At 35.6% G+C, this 19,720-nt stretch overlaps 1 protein-coding gene across 12 annotated transcripts; it reads left to right on the top strand.

The window, feature by feature from the left end:
• Positions 1 to 266: 266 nt before the first annotated feature.
• Positions 267 to 12,919, top strand: LOC101255344 (uracil-DNA glycosylase, mitochondrial). 12 transcript variants are annotated; one of them, XM_069293267.1, is made up of 10 exons: positions 302 to 687; positions 1,524 to 1,744; positions 2,584 to 2,742; positions 4,087 to 4,117; positions 4,439 to 4,574; positions 5,706 to 5,789; positions 6,262 to 6,353; positions 11,852 to 11,986; positions 12,510 to 12,551; positions 12,637 to 12,919. In XM_069293267.1, exons 1-7 carry the CDS (start codon positions 423 to 425, stop codon positions 6,332 to 6,334), a joined length of 969 nt encoding a protein of 322 aa, XP_069149368.1. In that variant the 5' UTR covers positions 302 to 422; the 3' UTR covers positions 6,335 to 6,353; positions 11,852 to 11,986; positions 12,510 to 12,551; positions 12,637 to 12,919. The 12 variants fall into 12 exon arrangements, with proteins under 12 accessions (XP_004231528.1, XP_069149373.1, XP_019067680.1 ...); XM_069293272.1 differs by lacking the exon at positions 6,262 to 6,353 and having other exon boundaries at positions 301 to 687; positions 4,443 to 4,574; positions 12,329 to 12,551; positions 12,701 to 12,919; XM_019212135.3 differs by lacking the exon at positions 12,510 to 12,551 and having other exon boundaries at positions 301 to 687; positions 4,443 to 4,574; positions 12,701 to 12,919.
• The last annotated feature ends 6,801 nt before the right edge of the window (positions 12,920 to 19,720 follow it).

Genomic DNA, 19,720 nt, shown 5'->3' with positions numbered 1-19,720 from the left:
TAAAGAAAAATTATGATCAACCAACACATACAAAGTCCCTCAATTATTCATGGATAAAACCATTAATTCGCATTAAAATGGAAGATGAGAAGGAAGGCAATATATGGTTATGAGGTAAGGATACGATATAAATATTTCAAAATTGTATAATTAAGTTTTTTCAAATATTTTAGCTAGTTGTACCATAATTGCCTTTTCCGTCAATAAAATGATATGTTAACAAAATTAACGTTTCTTAATAATTAGATCAATTCGATATTAAATGTGCACAATCAAATATTACGGAGACTAAAAGTGAAATTAGACAATAATAGGGAGACTAAAAACGCCGTGGTTGTGTTCCCGCCAGAGAATAGAGTGAGTTGGGTGATTTGGGGTTCCATTTCCTCTCTGCTCGTTTCGTTACCAGTACTTTGACTAAAATGGCGTCTTCTTCATCCAAAACCCTAAAGGACCTATGGAAGCAACCAGCAGCAAAGCGTCTAAAACAGGTGTCTTCTACCGAAAACTTCATTTCTAGCGCCTTGGCATCTTCATCTTCGCGTAAAGACTGTGACGAAGACCCCAAAGACGTAGTGTCCTCAACGCCGGAGCAAAATTCGAGAATGGAGTTCAACCGATCACTCGCAAAGTCCAAACGGAACCTCAAACTATGTTCTGATAAAATCTCCAAATTAAACGCAAACGGTCTGTTAAACAATGCTCCTTTTACGTTTATGGCAAAATTATTTTTTGTTCCTTAACTTTGTGTTACTACTGAGTTTTTTTAATTCAAAAAGATCACCATGCATTTTCAATACCACAAAAGGTTTCGAGGACCATATTTTAGCTTCGTCTAGTAGTTTTTTAAAAAAAATGTATAAAGTAAAACAAATTTTAATTAAGAAACTGACCAACTTATATTTCAACATAGTTTTTTGATGATGGTATTGTTGGGTACAACTTGCACTCACCTAGACTATTCCACCATTTTCATGCCATCACACACTAGCACATGTATTGGGTTACTTTGCCCACTTTGGACTTGTGCAATTTTTTTTCACATATTCTGGTTATAATCGTTCCAAATCAATAGTGGACAAGCAAATTGATTGTGCTACGTGTATCTCTTTTGTTGTTCTTTAATGTTTAGATGTTGTTAAAAGAAATAGCAGAAGTTATTGAATTGGATTAATTTTAAAAATTATGTCAGATGTTTTGGACTATTTGAATGGAAAAAAATTTAAGATGATTTTTCGACAAGTATAGTAATGGGCAGAAAGTTGAAATGTACTTTTTGTCTATTTCATCTTTTTGGTGTTAAAAGAACTCTTATAGGACACACTGATATCTTTTCCTGCGGACACACTCAAGTATAAAAACGGAATGTTTTCTACTTATAATATTTATTTTTTCATGCCAAAGAGCAATGTAGATCCTCAGTTTCAAAACTCAAAGTAAGATTGCTACTTACAGAGCATTTGGTTAAACTACTTATTCCTTGCAAGGCACTGAAAAAACATCTCTTGTGTACCAATTGTTAGGTGAAGGGGGTGGATACGTGAAGTTACAGGAACTGTTGATTGAGGAGACATGGTTGGAAGCATTGCCAGGGGAATTTGAGAAGACCTATGCAGGGAACTTGTGCAAATTTGTGGAAAAGGAAATTAGTGGTGGTGTCCCAATTTATCCTCCACTACATCTGATTTTTAATGCTCTTAACACTACTGCATTTGACAGGATAAAGGCTGTCATTATTGGACAGGTAGTGTTTCTAGTTTTTATGGTAGCATTCACATGTAACTAAGTGTGTGTTCTCAAAGAATCACAACCTATATAAAAGTGGTTTTTGTATTGAAACCTTTACAACCTTACCCAAGAAGGAGACAGTAAAATATTACGCAGTATGTGCACCTGTGATAATTAGTTTTTAAAAAATACTATGCAGTATGTGCACCTGTGTTAATTAGTTAGCTTTTGAAATGCACCCATCTGAAATATAAAAACCAAATTTCTCTTTTAAAATAAAATACAGAAGTTGCTTTGCTTCTCTTTTGACATCTTCCTTACTGGAGCAATCTGGTATTTATTCATCTCAGATATCACCACTAGGGGTCGTTTGGTATAGTGGTTAGCAAAAATAATGCATGCATTAATTCTATGTATTAGTAATACCTTGTTGAGTACATTTTTTCAACACTCTATTGTGTATTAACGTGTGTATTACTAATACCATGGATTTTTAGGTATTAGTAAATGTAATGGGTCTTAATGTATGCATTAGCATGGTTAAAGAGCCCATTGCCCCTCATATTCTTTTTTACATCTTTTCCGCCATAATTGTGAAGGATATATTTGTAAATAAATATTTTTATGGAATGCATGCTATCTTAATACACCAAACCAAACAATGCATAAGAAATAATTTATGTATAATTAATACAAGCATTACTAATACACTCAATTTAATATTATTCTTATACAATCTGCCAACGACCTTTTAGGAATTTGGTAATGAAGCTACACTTTTTGGAAATATTTTAGCCTTTGCTGGAAGCATTTTTCTAACTTACAGAAGCATCATCCTTTTCTATGTGATTTCAGGATCCATATCATGGACCAGGTCAGGCAATGGGCCTGTCTTTCTCGGTGCCTAAGGGTGTGAAAGTCCCTTCTAGTCTGTTGAATATATATAAAGAACTTAAGCAAGATTTGGGCTGTTCAATACCACTTCATGGAAATCTGGAACAATGGGCTGTGCAGGTGCTTTTGAACTTCTTGGTGGAACTTGTCATCTACTTTATATGGGTTTCATGTTTTAAAAAAAATTCTACTATGCTTTACGTAAATCAGTTTGTTTAGTCAAAATCAATGACTTGTTACCCTTACAATTTTCACTTTTGCAGTCTTTCGTGACATATTTGACACACATGAAGTGCTATTGAAGCATGAACCATCATTTAAACTACTATCCATTTCTGATCTCTTTCGCTTTAATTCATGGAAATCTGTATTTGATATTTAAACAGGATGTGGCTGCATAATGTTTATGCCGGGTTTGTTCACTGAACCTATATGGCTACTTATAAGTCAGATCTTTATATTTCCTAATTGCGGACTGTATAACAAGCTGCAATGATTGCAACTTTAAATTCCAATGTCAATTAATCAAAGATCAAGTTCTCTTCTTTATCAACTGCCCATCATTTCTTTAAGTTGGGGCGAACTATTGAGTACATGGTTATCCGGTGGTTTCTAATGTAAAAGTGGTGGATCCACTTAAGCCAAGTTGATATTTACGCAATCTTATTTGATAGGAATACATAACAATCTGTAAACTAACAGTTTATTATTTTATTGGTAGTTTGAAATCTGAAACCTGTCACTCTTTGTACACTACTGGTGGAACATTTAGAACTAAACTGTGGGACAAAGATGTATATCATAGAAGTTCTCAACTTACACCACTCCCCTGTAGCACTAGCTCACTTGCATACTTGAAAGCATGCTTGTTTCTTGTTAATGTAAGAAGGTTTTAGAGCATATCTAGCCTAAATTTATACTTAGTTTGAGCAGGAAATTTGAGTAGTTCCTGGTTCAATATGGGATTTCTGTTAAAGGAAACGATGCTTTCACATCAGCAAAAAATAACTTTGTAAACCTTGAGGTACTCATTTTTATAAGTTGTGTTTGTTGAGTTCCAACATAGGTCATTTAGGGATGGAAAGATCTCTTTACATGGTCTTGGGCAATCCTCACCTAATGAGCTAGCTTTTGGGTTGGGTTAGGCCCAAACTCATTTTCTTATCATGGTATCGGAGCTAGTCCCGTCCCAATTCTTCTTTTACTTTATGTTGGCCCCCATAATATATTTTCCGCACTCCGTTGCCAGGCCTGGGTGTGTGAGGGGGTGTTAAGTGACCGCATCGGTCATTTGGGGATGGGAAGGTCTCTTATATGGTCTAGGGCGATCCTCACCTCATGAGCTAGCTTTTGGGTTGAGTTATCCCAAAGTCTGTTTTTTTTATCAGTGTTGACAACACTTATATAGACTTCATTTTTTCTTCCTTTAAGTAATTGTCTGACATACACCACATTGCTTTACAGGGCGTTCTGCTTCTCAATGCTGTTCTAACAGGTAATATTTGTCTCTTCTATCTCTCTCTCTCTCTCTATCTTAATTCACTAGTGTTGATCTTTTGAAAAATTAAGATCTGCTGTTCGGATATTGTGTCTGTCCTTTTTGAACTTCTGAGGATGTATGGTGGAATATTACCCCCCCCCCCCCCCCCCCCCTTTCCCCCCTGTTTTGAAGAAGACGGTCCTTCTCATTTGTTCTCGAATACTTTATGGTATTATTTAATTTTCTTTTCCATTGAAGAGATGCAATGACACTTCTTCTTATCTTCTACAATTTAATAGCATTTTGAGCCTGCTGTTTTCCCTGATACACTCTCAGTCAGGCATCATCAGGCAAATTCACATGCAAATAAAGGCTGGGAGCAATTTACAGATGCTATCATCAAAACAATTTCTAAGAAGAAAGAAGGAGTTGTTTTCATTCTATGGGGAAACTATGCCCAAGCAAAAGCCAGGTGATTCATTACAGGGCTGCAAATACTCTATTTAGTTTGTTAATATCTGATTGGGAATCCCGGCCTTATAATAGTTAGTCTGAAGACGACTTAGTTATTATGGGCATCACTTGTCACCTTTGCCCTTGTTGGAATTATACCTGCAAGTTTAAGTGTTCAATGAGTGAAAGTACAAGGATAGGAGGATGCTCTGTAACATTTTTTAAATGTCCAGTAGTAGATTTCTTGTTAAATTCCCTATGAATGAAATTCTCTGCTTTGCTTCCATCTTCAGCTTCTTGCTGATACTTTAGGAGAGCCATTCCATTTGACTATAGAAGTTTTTATGACTTCTTCACTTGAGATTTGTTCTCAAGACTCTGTTCAAGGATTTCTTCTATAAGTTTGCACTTTTTGCATCGAACTTGTTATGAGTACTTAAAGTGATGGCATCTCAAACATTTCACTGATTTTTTTTTTCTCACCAGTATTTTCCCAAGTTTGAGTTTTTTATATTAAAAATCGTATGCCATCTCTAGTGAAAGCTGCATAAGACACCCTACAGACAAGGTCCACCAGAATATCATTTGAACTGTTGTTCTTTTTTCAAGTCATTACTTTTTGAAGATAAAGAAACATATTTTATTTGTAAAGTAAACTACTATATTTTTCTTCTTACATGCTCGTAATTTTGGAAAAATAGTTGGTCATCCTTATTCTACTTGAGTTGTAGTAATTCTGTTTAATCTTTTGTGAGAGCAACAATTACACCATCAACACAGGATTGTCAGACCTATTTCGCTCCCTACAGTACTTTCTGATTTTTCGTTTCCTTCTCTTAGAAATAAATAGCAATACCTGCAGCTAGTTATGGCGACATCCCAGTGAGTTATCCTTGGTACAACTTTAGATGCTAGATATTGATTCTCCAATATTCTGTAGAGGTTAAAGTTTACGATGTAGGTAGTTTCTTTGAATGTCTAATGAAAGATTCCGTAAATGATGTTTTATTCCTATGGAAAGATCAAGTTTAACCGTAAATGAGATTGCGTAATTCATCTCTACTTTCTTGAACTTGATTCAATATTGTGCAGACAAGGTTCAAACAGGAACTATTCCTTTTACCTCCCAATTAACCTTTTTGTTTTACAGGTTAGTTGATGAAACAAAGCACCATATTCTCAAATCAGCACACCCTTCTGGATTGTCTGCAAACAGAGGTTTCTTTGGATGCCGGTGTGTTCCCTTGACAACAGACTTATTTCAACTGAAATTTCTCTTAACCATTTCGTGCGTTATAATATAGTGCTGTAGTTATAGTATTCAAGTTTAGTTGTTATATTGCATTAAATATATTCTTTTCCCTATTTACTTTTATGGATTGTGTTATATAATACTCCCTCCGTCTCATTTTAAGTGGCACATTTCCCTTATTAACTAGTCCAAAAAGAAAGTCACCTTACTATAATGAGAAACAATTTAACTTTCAAATTTCCCTTTTACGCTTAATGAAGTGATTTATAGTCACTCAAATATCTAAGGATTGTTTTAGACTACAAGTTTCAAAAGTCTTCCTTTTTTTTCTTAAACACATGGTGCCACATAAAATGGGACGGAGGGAGTAATAAATATGCTCATGGAAGGGGAGACATGCACAACATGGCTGATGCATACGAGCAACCAATTAACCTTTTTTATTTGTTTCAAGGGCCTGGTTTCCTCTGACGTCACAAGTTCTCTGCTCTCCCACCTGCCAAAGGAACAAATGGAAGCAGCTATAACAATGAATTCGAAAACTAGGTTGTTTCCAGTTTGAACCATGGATGTGTCTGCATCATGACTGCCTTCTCCCGTTCCCTCTCTTTTGGATTTGTTTTCTGTGTTGAGCAAGAAAAAATAAAAAATTTCTGGATCAGCTTATGATCATAACACTTCCTGTGTAAAATGATTTATCTTTTTCTTGGTTTAGTTCGGGGGTGTCAAAGTTATCCCATGTAAACATGACCCACCCAAATCTGGGTTGGTCATTGACCTGCCCATATATTAGTTCAAATCATCAAAAAAAATGGGTTGATACGTAGCCCAAATTGACACATGAAAATCTTGTCACATATTTTCAAAATGACATTTTTTATTTGAAATACAACAAATAAAAAAATTATAACGTAGTAAGAATTTGACGGGAAGGGTTATGACCTTTTTAGCCCATTTCAGCCCAAACAACTTTAGGGTAGGTTAGTAAACCAGCCATTTATTGACTCAATCCATTTTGACCCGAACAAATTCAGCCCAATCCACCCATTTGACACCTTTTATCTTGTTTGCATGGAGCAGGCGGCTCACATGATGCCCAGAAATAGTAGTGTGATTGGATGAAATTTCTTTTGCTAGAATGCAGTGGGAGATGGTGTCACAGTGGCCAACTGTTAGAACAAAAATACTCAAGAAACTTATTTGAAAAAATCAAAATAGAGTGAACTTATGAAATTCCTTGTGTATATTAATCTGCAGAAAGTCTGAATTTATACAAAGAAAAAAACATAAACATTAAAACTAAAATAAGAACATGTGCCACTAACTACCATAAAGGAGGCCACTAACAGCCATAATGGGGCACTAACATTAGAAAGTTGAGCAACTAAAGTTGACTAAGTCTAGCTAGAAAATAGGAAGCACTAAATTGAAATAAGTAAAAAACAGTAAAAATAATAATAAGCTGAAAAAATGTCAATTGTCTAACACTCCGCCTTGGCATTTTTGTGGCAAACACCAATTTCTTTGTCTCAGATCTTCAAACCTTTCCTTTGGCAATGACTTATTGAAAATGTCAGCTAGCTGGTTCTCAGATGAACAATGAACAAGCAACACTTCATTAGATTGTTGGACTTCCCTGATAAAATGAAACTTGATCTTGATATGTTTAGTTCGACCATAGAACACTGGATTTTTTGAGATTGAAACTGCTGAAATGTTGTCACACATGATCTTGGTAGCTTCTGTTTGTTCATGGCCTAAGTCCTTCATCATCTTCCTTAGCCAGATAACTTGATTCACAGCAGATGCAACAACTATGTACTCAGCTTCTGTTGTTGATTGAGCTGTAGTTTCTTGTTTTCTAGAGCTCTAACTAAAACAACTTGTCCCCAAACAGAAAAGATATCCAGATGTGCTTCTGGAATCATCACCTCCACCACCCCAATCACTATCAGAGTACCCAATCAGGTTCATAGTTACTTCGGCAGATGTTGGGAAAAAAATTCCAAACTTGCTAGTTTCTTTAATATACCTTAACACTCTTTTAGTAGTTGTGAGGTGTGTGTCTCTAAGCGAATGCATGAACCTAGAGAGCAAACTAACAACAAATAGAATGTCAGGCCTGCTTGCGGTTAGATATAGAAGACTGCCAATTAAGCTTCTATACATACTATCATCCACTTTTTCGGAATCCTCATCCTTGCCAAGCTTCACACCAGTAGATATTGAGTACTCACAGGTTTGCAGTCTTGCATTTTAACCTGTTTAGAATATCCGAAATGTATTTCTGCTGGCATATGAAAATTCCATCACTGGACTGCAACACTTCCATGCCGAGAAAGTACTTCATAACTCCAAGATCAGTCATTTAAAGATTTTCTCCATTTCATCCTTGAACATTTGGATTAGTTCAATTTTGCTTCCTGTCACAAGCATGTCATCCACATAAATTAAGACAATTAAGGACTCACCTGCAGCATTGACTTTCACATACAAAGTAGCTTCACTTTGACTTCTACTAAAGCCAAGTTGGATGAGATGATTGTCCATCCTCTCATACCATGCCCTTGGGGCTTGTTTTAGGCCATACAAGACCTTTGTTAAGAGATAAACTTGATCCACTTTTTCAGGAGTTGAGAAACCATCAGGTTGCTCTACATAGATCTCTTCAGCAAGCAAACCATTCAAGAAAGCCGATTTGACATCAAGTTGATGAATCCGCCAGGAACTATGAGATGCAAACGCAAGAATAAGCTTGATTGTGTCATACCTTGCTACAAGAGCAAATGTTTCCTGGTAATCCACACCATATTGTTGTGCGTATCCCTTCACCACCAATCTAGCCTTATGTTTGCAAATTGTTCCATCAGGATTGAGTTTTGTCTTGAAAATCCATTTTACACCAATTACCTTGCGATTTGTAGGTCTGTCAACAAGCTGCCAAGTTCCATTCTTCTCGATCATGTCTAGTTCTTATTGCATAGCTCTCCTCCATGCCTGAAAGTCTTGTGCTTCAGCATAACTTGTTGGTTCAGAGCTAACCAAGTTATACCGCTGATAGACATCTTTTAAGGATCGAGTTCCCCTCACTGGTACATCATCCACTAGTTCATCTTCTGAAAGTTGAGGCTGCTCTATTGAAAATGAATCTGAATAAGAGGTCTTTTGATTTTTCCAATCCCAAGCAGCTGCTTCATCAAACTTCACTTTTCAGCTGAGAATTAGTTTGTCTGATTTCAAACAGAAAATCCTGTAACCTTTGGATGATCTATAACCCATAAATATGCCTTTATTAGCCTTGTTATCCAGCTTACTCCTTTCTGTTTCTGGAACTCGATAATAACATATACACCCAAAGATTCTGAGATGGTGTATTGATGGTTTGTTCCCACACCAAGCTTCATATGGAGTCATGTCCTGCAAGGCCTTAGTAGGCAATCTGTTCAGCAACTATACAGAGGTATTGACTGCCTCAGCCCAAAACTGATTTGGGATCTTTCTTTCGAGCAAAAGACATCTGGCCATCTCCATTACTGCCCTGTTCTTCCTTTCAGACACACCATTTTGTTGTGGAGTGTATGGTAATGTAATTGGCGTGCAATACCTGTGCTATTACAAAACTCCACAAATTGAGAAGAAGTGTATTCTCCTCCATTGTCAGACCTTAAAGCCTTAATACTAAGATTGCATTGATTTTCTACTAAAGCTTTAAATTGTGTAAAAACATCAAAGACTTCACTCTTCAGTCTTATGAAATAAACCCAACACATTCTGGTGTAGTCATCAATAAAGAGGAGAAAGTATGTGTTACCACTCAGCGAATCTGTTTTCATTGGGCTGCAAACATCCGTATGAATGAGCTGAAGTTTCTGGTTAGCTCTTCGTACTTGATTTGCTTGAAATGGCAGTTTTGTTTGCTTTCCCTGTTGGCAAGTTTCACAAACTTGAGCATTAGAAAGAAATTCAGGCATATTTTCCACTAGCTCCTTTTTTTTCATCTCGGCGATGCTTTTCAGATTGAAGTGACCAAACCTTTTGTGCCATAGGTTTGTACATGTTTGTGAAGTAATAGTGTAAGCCTGCTCATTTATTTTCTCCCAATCAATTGAAAACATTCTGTTGCTCATCTTAACATAAAATAACTCTAGTCCAGAAGGGTCAGAAACAACACATTCACGATTCTTAAAATGCGGAGAATAATTATTTTCAAGCATTTGTCCAACACTCAACAAATTTTGACTCATATCAGGTGTGTACAAAACATCAGAAATAGTTTTGATACCTGATATTGTTGAGATAGACACTGTACCTCTGCCTTTGACTTCTACTGCCTTACCGTTTCTCACTTTTACTTTAGATTTGTAAGTATCATCTAGGAATTTGAACAGTTCAACATTATTGCACAAGTGATGTGTGCAACAACTGTCAAGAAGCCATGAATCAGAGGATTCACTGATTGAAAAGTATGAAACTGCAAATAGTTGCTCTTCATGTGCATCGGTAGCTTCTGCTACTTGTGCTTGCAAAGCACCAGAGGCCTTTGCTCTTGATTTGCAGACCTTGGATACGTGTCCCGTCTGCTTACAGTTGCCGCATATAGCATCGACTCTCCACCAACAATACTTCTCCAGATGTGTATTTCTTTTACAATGTTTGCAAGGAGGGAACTTCTGCTTCACATCTCCACTATTGTTTCCTCCATCATGCTTGCCCTTATTCTTTTGCTGGAATTGTTGCTTTCCTTTTTGCTTTTGTACAGAGAAAGCTCCTTCAATGAACTTTTCACGTCTCATAGTCCTCCTTTGCTCTTGTGCTTGAAGAGCACTCATTAGTTCACCTAATGAAAGTTTGCTCAGGTCTTTTGATTCTTCAAGAGAGAAAATCTTAGATTCAAATCTCTCAGGAAGAGTCACAAGAACTTTCTCCACAATTCGTTTATCTGTAAATTCTTCACCAAGAAGTCTAAATGTTATTAACAATTGAGGAGATTCGATCAACATACTTACTGATAGTTTCATCCTCCTGCATATTCAAGGACTCAAACTCTCTTTTCAGGTTCAACACTTGCATTTGATGTGTTCTGTCACTGCCTTGATATTCTTCTTTCAACCTATCACAAGCCTCTTTTGCAGTTTTGCAAGCCATGATTCTGTAAAACACAGTATCTACCACAACATTCTGCATAAGCGACTTGGCTTTAGATTTCTTTGCCTTCTCTTTGTTGTTGGATTTGATCTGAGCCAAGGTAGGATTTGCCGGTAGAGCAGCAAGTGGTTTATCTTCCGTCATAGTTTTCCAAAGTTCATAAGCTTCCAAAAAAGCTTGCATTTTCACAGACCAGATTTGGTAATTTTCACCAGTGAAAGTGAATGGTGGATTTGAAGGTAGGTTGTTGGATGTCATTTGTGTTGTAGGTCAAAACTTTTTTTTTTGTCCTGTAAGATCAACTAGAGGCTCTGATGTCACTGTTAGAACAAAAATACTCAAGAAACTGATTTGAAAAAATATAATAGAGTGAACTTATGAAATTCGTTGTGTATATTAATCTGCAGAAGACTGAATTTATACAAAAAAAAAAACATAAACATTAAAACTAAAATAAGAACATGTGCCACTAACTACCATAAAAGGGGTCACTAACAGCCATAATGTGGCCACTAACTTCAGAAAGTTCAGCAATTAAGTTGACTAAGTCTAGCTAGAAAATAGGAAGCACTAAATTGAAATAAGTAAAAAACAGTAAAAATAATAATAAGCTGAAAAAATGCCAATTGTCTAACACTAACATCCAGCCATTTACTCGTGCGATATGGTGTCGCAGTGGCCAACATCCAGCCATTTACTCGTGCGATATGGTGTCACAGTGGCCAACATCCAGCCATTTACTCTTGCTTGAGTAGATGCCACCTTCTAACATGAGATTTCTGCAATTTTTCAAAAAATTACAGTGTTTTATGCTTACATTATCACGATTCATGCTTGAGTTGACAAGGAAGTTAGTATCAAATGTTTTTCTTGCCTTCAACTGGTGATTACTTGTGCAGGCATTTTTCACAGACAAACCAACTTTTGGAAAAGATGGGAATGCCTCCCATTGAATGGCAACTATAAGCTGCTTCTCAACCATCACTTTCGGAATGCTAGTGCCACAGGGATTTGCCATTAAGTGATTCTTCTAGGTATGTAGATTTCATTGCTTTGCCAGGTTCACTTGAAAATAATTATCATCTGATATCATCACATACATAGTAGGCTAGTAGCTATGGCTGGCAACTGCTTATTCACAATCCACCTTCTTGGCAGTGGATAATTGCCTGAGAATTGCAGCTTTGTAGCTCATAACTTTCGTTTTTCTCTTTGGGATTAAGTAACTAATTTCTTTCATAATCATCTCTGATTTAGTGCATGTTTTTGGTTGGCATCCGTTTAGCATTCTATCAAATGATCTTATGCCTTTACCTAAAAAATAATGATCCTGTGAAGTGGAATAACAAGTTGGCAATGCTTCTATTTTTGTGAAGGTTTATCCATAAGTTGAACAAGAAAAGCTTTATTTTTTAAGTTCGGTGTGGTGTTAGTAGTGACTATTTTAGTGATCTGCACGAGTCACACTGCATACATGTTCAGCACTAAGACCAAGGAGAATAGTGTGGATGTCCAGAATGTTTATTTTGGATTAGTGAAAATCATTTTGGGTTTCAGGACATATAAATTGATGAAAGTTATCAAAACAATCATATTAAGGTAAACAAATCTTGTTTATTTTTCAAGGACTCATGTGTTTTCTTATATTGTAGAATTCATTCTTTTGCATCTGCTGCCTTATTAGGTTACTAAAACTTGCTGACTACTGAACAAAGAAGCTTAATTCATTGCTGCATCCTTCATTTCAGGGAGGGGCGTCTTGTGGCAAATTGAATTTTGGATAAGGTTTTGCTGCTTGATCATTTGTCCATTCATTCTCTTGTGAAGGGTTTTACTTGGCTTCCTGGTATTTTGTTAGTCTACTGATTTCTAGTTATTGGAACATCTATCTTTAGCTATTGGAAACTTAAACTAAATCGTGATTTCTCATTCTATTGTAAAATGGATCCACTCGTACTCTTTTTCAACACCTTGATCCTTGTGTACTTTTATATATATGTATCTGAATTAACAATCAAATAGAGCAAATGCGGCCCTAAAAATGACATCTACTACGACATGCTTGAGCAACCAAATAAGTACCTTGTACTTCTTACTTTTGGGTCTGTAATTTGTTGTTCACTTCAATAAAGTATAAATTTATGCGCATGCAATGTTTACACCAAATTGCATGAATTTACTTATTTTTTGCTCTTTTTAGTAAGCATTTTGAATTTTCCTTTTAACATCTGCTCCAAGGAGCTTTATTTGACTGTGTTATGTGTTATGGTCAATTAGACTTAAGAACAAAAAGATCCTTAAATTTGTTAAAGCTTCAAATAACCTTTTTTATGACTAAATAATTATAAATGGTATACAAGTTAATTAGTTATTTCTTATACTTAAAAACAATAGTAGTTTATAGTAATCCAAAACGTAAAGCATGAATGTTTTCACGTTTCGTTTAATTTTCTGCTTTAGAGGTGTACTGGAACATGCCTCGTTTTGTTTTTGTTAAAAATCAAGTTGTGAAAGGTTAAAAGCAAGTCACTAATATTTGAAAAGAACTACTGATGATCGAGTATGCAGGTAATCTTTACTGCTCATCTTATTTTTGTGTTTGTAGTTCGTATTATTACCTATAATTGTTTGTTGTGTTGTGTTAAAAAAGCTGATTCTTGTTCATATCGTGGGGGAGGGGTAGGGGTAAGGGTAGAGTGTGGCATATAAAATAATTTTCTTTAAATTTGAAATAGTTTTCAAATAGTTTTTTTAGGTAAAAAGGTTTGGTCGATCATGGTACTTGTATGAGTTTGTATTGTCAACCATTCTACTTACCTTATTTGTCATCTGGACTCCTAATATATATATATATATATATATTTTATTTGCCTTTTGCCCCCCCCCCCCCCCCCCCCCAAATCTCATGTCATTTCTCTCGTATATTCTTTACACTTTTTTTAACCTCTTCTACTCCTTTCAATGAAGATAAAAACACCACCAGCAGAAATCATGACTCAATTAACGCAATTTGTCTCTATTTTCATCCAAGTCGAAAAGAGCGGTTCACCGCTTGAGTGGATAGTCTGTCAATGTCGGCCTAAGCTAGTATTACTGTGTGGGTATATATACCCATGTTTTTTCTTTCTCATTTTTTCTTCATTTCCATAAAAATTGTTTGGGTATTTTTGTCGATTTTTGTTCGATTTTCAATCTATCTATGTAAATTTTGTAACTTATTTTTGTATTTGTATGTTGTTTAGTCTAGATTTCATCTTCTATTTATGTCTTTGTTTAATTTTTAGGTTTTTAGTCGATTTACACTTATTTTGTTCAAATTTTTGGGGATTTTATTTGTTGTGCTTTCAATTACATGTTTCATGATTTCTATTAGATTATAGGATTATAACAAAAGCAACATTCATGGCGATCTAGAAAACTACAATAGGATCAACCACAAAAATGAAACAAAAAATTAACTGAAAATGCATAAATTCAAATGAGTATAACAATGAAAAAAATGGAGAAGAAATTTGGAGAAAGAAGATTGAAAAAGAGGCGAGGAAAAACTCATATTTGTCTAATAATGATGTTAAATACAAATGGGGACGAAGATGACTATAAAATCCTATGTGGCTATTAGACCCTTTTAATCGGATGTCACGCTCCTCAGGTGTGTGTATCATAAGCCCCTTGATTGTGTCGGTCATATAGGATGTCAATTCAAAAAAACGTGTTTAAAATGTAGTGTTTCGAGGAGTTTAAGAGATGAGTTGACAAATAAATAAGCCAAAGGTCTTAGAATACAAACTCATACAAGTATAAGGGTCCACCAGACTCTTTTGTTTTTTTTTTTTAAAAAAAATGACGGGGATAGCCGTGGGTGGAGGGGAGGGGGAAGGGGAGATGTAAAAGATAATTTTTTTTTGAAAAAAATTGAAATATTCCCAATTTTTTTTAAAAAAGAAATCGATGGGGTGGAGGGGAGGGATGACATGAAAATTTTTTTAAAAATAAATTTGAAATTTTCTACAAATTTATTAATTTTTTTTTGGGGGGGGGGGGGGGGGGGAGGGAGGGGGAGGGGGTAGAGAGTAGGGGTTGTGAGGTAAAAAAGTCTTCACATTTGAAACATTTTTCTTTTTTTTGTTGGTGAGGGGGGGGGGGGGGGGTATGCTCGGACACAATTATGGTTAGGGTAAGAAAAAAATTAAAGGATGAAGTAAAGTTTTGAAAAATGTATGTATATATAAGTTACAACAGAAACCTAAATTTTCTTGACTATTTCCCATCGAAATGGCCAACACGGTCGCCGGTCAATCGTCTTCCAGTGCTTCTGACATGCTTTCTCTATTCGGATATTTATTTTCCTTTGCTTCAGCATCCCAAAGCTCTCATGGATGTAAATTTGAGTTAACCTAATAGTTTTTTTTTGCCTAACAATCCTATAGGTGTGCTAACGTTAATAATGGTAAGGATATTTTACCATTTTTTGTTGATATGTTTAAACCACAAAAAGGAATTTCCAATAATTCAACGACAGAGCTAATCCTGATTAAAAGTCTTAGTTATAGTGAAGGAATCCTTGAGTGATCTGGACAAAAAAAGAAGTGGATAGAATGAATATTATTGAGAACCTTCAATATGTTGTAATTGGAGAGTTTTCGTATGGTTGGCCAGAAATTGAAGAGTTTCACATTCAAATACCAAACAATGTAACGTAAAAAGGGAATGTAAAATTGATTTCTTGTGGAATATAAACACATTTTAATTCGATTCACTAGGCAATATGATGTTCAAACCTAACCATTACATACAATCCAAGGATGGTTATTCTTATTTGATGAGGCCTCTGATTTATAATGTTATATTAACATACATCAGGAAACAACACAGGTAATGACATGGATTTTCATTTTGAATTTAAAACCAACTTTCTTTGTTAAGGAATCCATATTATATTATCTTTAGCATCAGTTGTTGGAAAATCGCTACAATTAGATATGACAACAATAAATAAGACTCGACTGCGAGGGTCAAGGTGTAATTTAATTTGTTGGTAGATTTTCTCAAATTCATAAAAGTAGAAGTTGTGAATGAAGAGACTAAGGCTTTTGGGGTGGAGAAAATACGTATTCTATATGTCATAGTACAAAAATATTGTAAACATTGTAGATCACAAGGGCATGCAGAAAGAGAATGTAGTGTGTTTCATCCAAAACTCAAGAAGATAGTACAAGAAGAGGTTCAAGAAGAATAATGAAAATGCACCACTAGAAGTGGCTTAAGTTAGAGTGTGCTAATAAAATGTCACCCCCCCCCCCCCCCATAAAAAACATATCAAAAGGATACTGTTACGATCGGAAAGTACCCCCAAAGTAACACGGTGTACTCGACCTCTCGGAGATCTTATACAAACCCTTAACATTCATTATGAAAAGTAGTGCAGAATTTATAACTTTTCACATAAAGTCAATAAGAAAACCCTTTTATAAAACATAAGAAGAACTAAGTCTCATCTTTAAGCCACATTAGACACTTCTCATTATCGTAGGATTGTGACCCTTTACATTGAAACGAACTTATGTCTAATACAAAGTCTTTAATGAAAGAAAACTAGAAATATAGTACATGTCCTCGAACATATGAGGATATACGAAGTCTTGAGAGAATTCTACTTCCCAAGATTCAACTCAAGAAATCCTTGCAACCACCAATACTTGTAGACATAGAGAAGGATATAGAGTTAGTACAATTAAGCATTAAGTATGATGATCATGCAAGAAATCATGAAAAAGAGACATTTTAGTTAAAGTATGTTTTTCATGCTATTTTTGAAAAAAATCTCATAAACAGGGTACAAAAGTCATCATGCAAGTACATAATCAACCACATAAGATGATACTCACATAATATTCAAGATAAGACCGTAACCAATAAGTAACCCATTTAGCCATTTAGGCCCTCTACCTAAGTTTATCCTAAGACCCACCTCGGTAAGATGTGAAGAGACCTCCCATACAACCCCTTCATACACACCTAGATGATCCTCAAGACTACCCTAGGCAAGGATATTTCCTTTCCAACATAACCACAACAAGTCAATATTCATTACTAAAGATCCTAAAAGAAAAAATCATGCATTCAAGGGACTTCACATAATGGTCTTGGAAGACCTAGGGAACTCACTTTAGCATCTTCAAGGCCTACCTGTGACATGTGTAGAAAACGTCTCATTCCACTACCTACACATTGTAGAACCTATTCAATAACTATATTGCACATCCCAGATGGTGAGAATAGGCATTAACTGACACAGACCACACTAGCTAGGTATGGAATTCAATGTCATAAGACCCCACACCGTGAAAGGTGTTCTACTTGACAAAGTTTGAACTAAGAACACATCCCATGTAGGCACATGGTTTAGGGGATATCAAGGGCTTCTTTGTACTCTAGTCTCATCCTCAAGTAGAGCTACCACCACAAACATATCCAGTTGGTGATTTTTCTTGGTTCTCATTATGTAAGTTCATTCACATAATAGTATTTGAGAAGGTACCATCTCTAAGTCCTATCAACTCATAATACGGCTACCAAGAAAGGTCCACAGGGCTGCCGATCGAGGTTCATTCGGATAGCTCATTTATAAAATAGGTAACATGCTATGTATCTTCGATTCACTTCGTTATAATCAAGGTTTCACGTCCGCTTAGGGTTCTAGACTCATCAAGAAAGGGAACCATTCTTAGGTCTACCACTACAAGACATACTTTAAAACACCTCATTTATCATTCATGGATCAAGTAGGGACAACTAGGTCTACCTAAACAAGACACCATATCAACATGTAACATACCTACATTTAGAGGAACATTCTTTCATTCACAATATCACATAACCTTATACAAGATCTCCTCAAGATCACAACAAGAACACCTTCACATTACACATTCATGTATACAATATCATTTTTCACATTGTACACCCATATAATCCATAACATGATGATACTACAATTCACATAATAATGCCAACGAGGCCATGTTCCTAACAATTATAACAATTAAGTACCGCCACCATAAATGGACCATACGAATCAATAGACATAAGATATCAATTCTACATTACATAAGGGAATCAGGTCAACTTACCACCCTCCAATAGCCACAATCACTATTCCTTAACGTCTCCAACAATTTCCACACTACAATAGAACTTACCCATTAGCATGCCCATAAGGCTAGACCACCAACTCATCCTTTTATCCATAATTCATCATATATAGATATAGATAACAATACAAATCAATAATATAAAGCAATCTAAATACAATTCCACTCATAATCAATCACAATTGCAAAACCCACTTTACAAGACATCAATTATTATTGAAAACATCATAACTCATCCATTTAAACCTTTTAATGCAAGAACCCATGATTTAGAGTTCGAATTAGGGTTTTTAGAATTTTTGAGATATTTTGAAAAGCCTTTGAATCGGCTCCTTGAATGATAGAAGAATCAAGGATGAAATAACCATACTTTATTGAAGTTCTATCCACGAAATTTGGGTTGAAACCTTTCAGAATTTGTAATCTTCCCTAAAGCTTGAAAGTTCTTCAATGGAGGTTTTGGAGAGAGAGAATGAAGAGATTTTGGTTTTTAACTTGAGGGTTTCCTTTTTGATTGGTGAAGTGCTGGGGTAAAAGTGACTCAAAATTGTTTTGTAATAAATTCTCAAAGTACCCAAAACACCCCCACACTAGTTGGACCTTTTAATTAAGTTTAACTTGAGTTTTAAACGACAACACCAAATTTTGGACATGGCTGCGTGTCGCAGAGACACTTCTTAATCTTGTTTCTGGAATTTACTTTGAGGTAGAAAGGTTCTTGAGAAGCCCGTGACACAAAGGAATCTTTTTGCCTCTAAGTGTTGGGCGCGTGACGCGCTAGCACCTCCTAAAAAGGGTGTTTCTTGCACGTTGTTTTAGCAGCCTTTTGGCCAAAGCTAGGGTCCTCCTCAAGGAACCTTTGTTTGGTCTTAACGGAGTCGTACCCAGATGTTTCGACCCTAATATTATTTATTAAGAAACTAGGGTCACCTTCACTAATTCGTTAATCTAAACGATACATCGAAACAAGGAAAACTTACTAGAACACACTAGCACACAAAAGACTAATTTTCAAACGTCTTGGTCGTCCTTTTACGTTTGACTTTGAAACTCTTTACAACTGACTTCAAAGGATGAATTTCATTAATTTAATAAGTTATTAACTCAAGAAACTCATGTGAAGCTCTAATTTATCCTAATTCAATTTGATGGTGTAACAGTCTCCCCCACTTGGAACATTCGTCCTCGAATGACATTTGCAACACTTTAAACACTTCCAAGAGGTGAAGACTAAAGACTACCAGCTCACCATCATACATTCAACAATATATTCAATATATCATGCTAGAAGAAACATCAACTTCACACATATAACCTCAAACACAACAAGAAGGAAGGAACAATATCTACAAACTCTTCATGCAATGAGGCTTCACATTTCTCATTTCACATTGGAAGAACTTCCTTCTCCACATTATATCATATGCCACTACAACATTTTTAAAAATATCATGCCAATTTCTTTAAAAACACGTTTATGCATCATTTTCAAGAATTCACTTAAAAACATGTTCATAAGTCTACTCATGCAACATTTAGGCAATTTATTGTAGAGGCATCAGAACATCAGGGACATGGTCAATAATGCTCATTTTACATATAAACATAAACTCA

This window comes from Solanum lycopersicum, chromosome 2, assembly GCF_036512215.1.
Source record: "Solanum lycopersicum chromosome 2, SLM_r2.1".
Classification (NCBI taxonomy): domain Eukaryota; kingdom Viridiplantae; phylum Streptophyta; class Magnoliopsida; order Solanales; family Solanaceae; genus Solanum; species Solanum lycopersicum.
This window is presented reverse-complemented; position numbering and strand designations above follow the sequence as displayed.